Source organism: Tigriopus californicus, chromosome 10 (assembly GCF_007210705.1).
Source record: "Tigriopus californicus strain San Diego chromosome 10, Tcal_SD_v2.1, whole genome shotgun sequence".
Lineage (NCBI taxonomy): Eukaryota > Metazoa > Arthropoda > Copepoda > Harpacticoida > Harpacticidae > Tigriopus > Tigriopus californicus.
The window spans coordinates 14,947,578-14,949,368 of record NC_081449.1 but is presented as its reverse complement, the minus strand read 5'-3'; the positions used below and the strand labels follow the sequence as shown (position 1 = coordinate 14,949,368).

Genomic DNA, 1,791 nt, shown 5'->3' with positions numbered 1-1,791 from the left:
AGAGGTCAACAATTGGACGCAATTGGTTATTTTTGCAATATGTTAATGGATTGGTGTGGATGGAGGTTGAGCTCGAGTCCCTACACTACCACCACCACCACTATTTCTATGATAGTTGCCGCTATAGCGGGTTGAGCTATCGAATTGAATGGTATCTAGTATCGTTTGAGGTCCGGTTGAATGAGGTTGGGTTCATTCTTAAAATGTCATGGTGGTTAAAGACGTGTACTACATAGGGATCATGTTGAATCCAATGAGTTGGCGTCAACTTCGAATAGAGGGTCGAACAATTGATCAATCGATGCCTCGGTGACCTGGGATCGTGCGTTTTTGATTGGGACTGGAAAGCCACCGACCATATATATATTTGTTGCTTTTGTGTTCCATCCCGCGTCTTCAATCATGGAACCCATCGGTTTTCCACTTGCCCTGTTCCCAAACCATGACCAGCCTTTTGAAGCCACCCCAATTGAAACACCCTTAGACGGTCTCAATCATCACAAAGTATCCATTCTACACTACAAGCCATGATGCCTTTTTCCATTGAATGGAAACGGATGGCTGCTATTGAAACACACTCTTGGCTCACTCGCTGTTCATGAATAGGCAAAATTCTTTTTGACTTCTAGTGGGCGTGGCCTATCACATGATGGACGTGTCCGCCCCTCGTCGCGAGGATTCGACCGTGGAATCCTTGTCCGACGTGTTCCGTTGTTTCATCTGTATGGAAAAGCTCCAGAACGCCCATCTGTGCCCGCACTGTTCCAAACTGTGTTGCTACCTGTGCATTCGCCGTTGGCTCACCGAGCAACGCTCTCAATGCCCGCATTGCCGAGCTGCGCTCCATATTCACGAATTGGTCAATTGCCGATGGGTGGAGGAGGTCAGTGGGCGGGTCAAAGCCCTAGGGTCCATGTTTCCACTGTCGTTCTAAATGGTGTGGAATGTTTTTTTTTCTCCAGGTTACCCAACAACTCGACACGCTCAAAGAGAGCGGTTCGGCTGCTGCGGCTGCGGCCAAAGGCGAGGGCGAAGCCAAGGATCGATGCAAATGTCACGCCGAGAAGTTGTCCGTGTACTGTTGGACTTGCCGCCAATGCATTTGTCATCAATGTGCTTTGTGGGGCGGTACTCATTCGGGACACACCTTCAAGCCCTTGGCCGAGATCTATGACCAACACGTGGCCCATATCAAGGAGGAAGTTAGTCTATTGCGACGTCGACTCATGGAGCTCATCAGTTTGGTCCAGGTATGTTTACTATTAGTACTAGGATGTTCTAAGAGTTCATAGTTAGCCAGTCATCCATTGGGATGTGGTCTGGATGTCCCATAGGAGGTGGAGCGTAATGTGGAGGCCGTCAGAGCGGCCAAGGACGAACGGGTGCGGGAGATCCGCAACTCAGTGGAGCTTATGATAGCTCGCTTGGATTCGCAATTGAAGTCCAAGCTGCTGACTTTGATGGCTCAGAAGAATGCTCTTACTTTGGAGACGGAATCGTTGGAGAATCTCTTGGGCGAGATCGACAAGTATTTGAACGGAAAAACGCGCTCCGAACTCATAGTGAAGTCTCCAGGTAATCATAATGATAATTGTTTGTCTCTCCTAACAATAGGTGAGTGAAAAAAGCTAAAACTCTCAATGTAATATGATTGAAGTAATTGAATAATTTGAAATATATTTGNGAGCAGACCGTGCCCATGCCTTCGATTGGCAAAGCCGCTGCGGCCAAAGCTGAACCGATCGGATTAACCCGGATGCCGAGATTGTTTTCCGCCCCTTCGAAGAACGC

The 1,791-nt window shown here is 48.3% G+C and overlaps 1 protein-coding gene across 1 annotated transcript in view; it reads left to right on the top strand.

Moving 5' to 3' along the window:
* Positions 1-1,791, top strand: part of LOC131888314 (E3 ubiquitin-protein ligase TRIM37-like) — a gene marked incomplete in the record, with an annotated part of 5,038 nt that overhangs the window by 546 nt on the left and 2,701 nt on the right. The window contains 3 exon segments of the mRNA XM_059237147.1: positions 630-883; positions 963-1,250; positions 1,335-1,575. Of these exon segments, the coding sequence (XP_059093130.1) occupies positions 630-883; positions 963-1,250; positions 1,335-1,575 (783 nt within the window).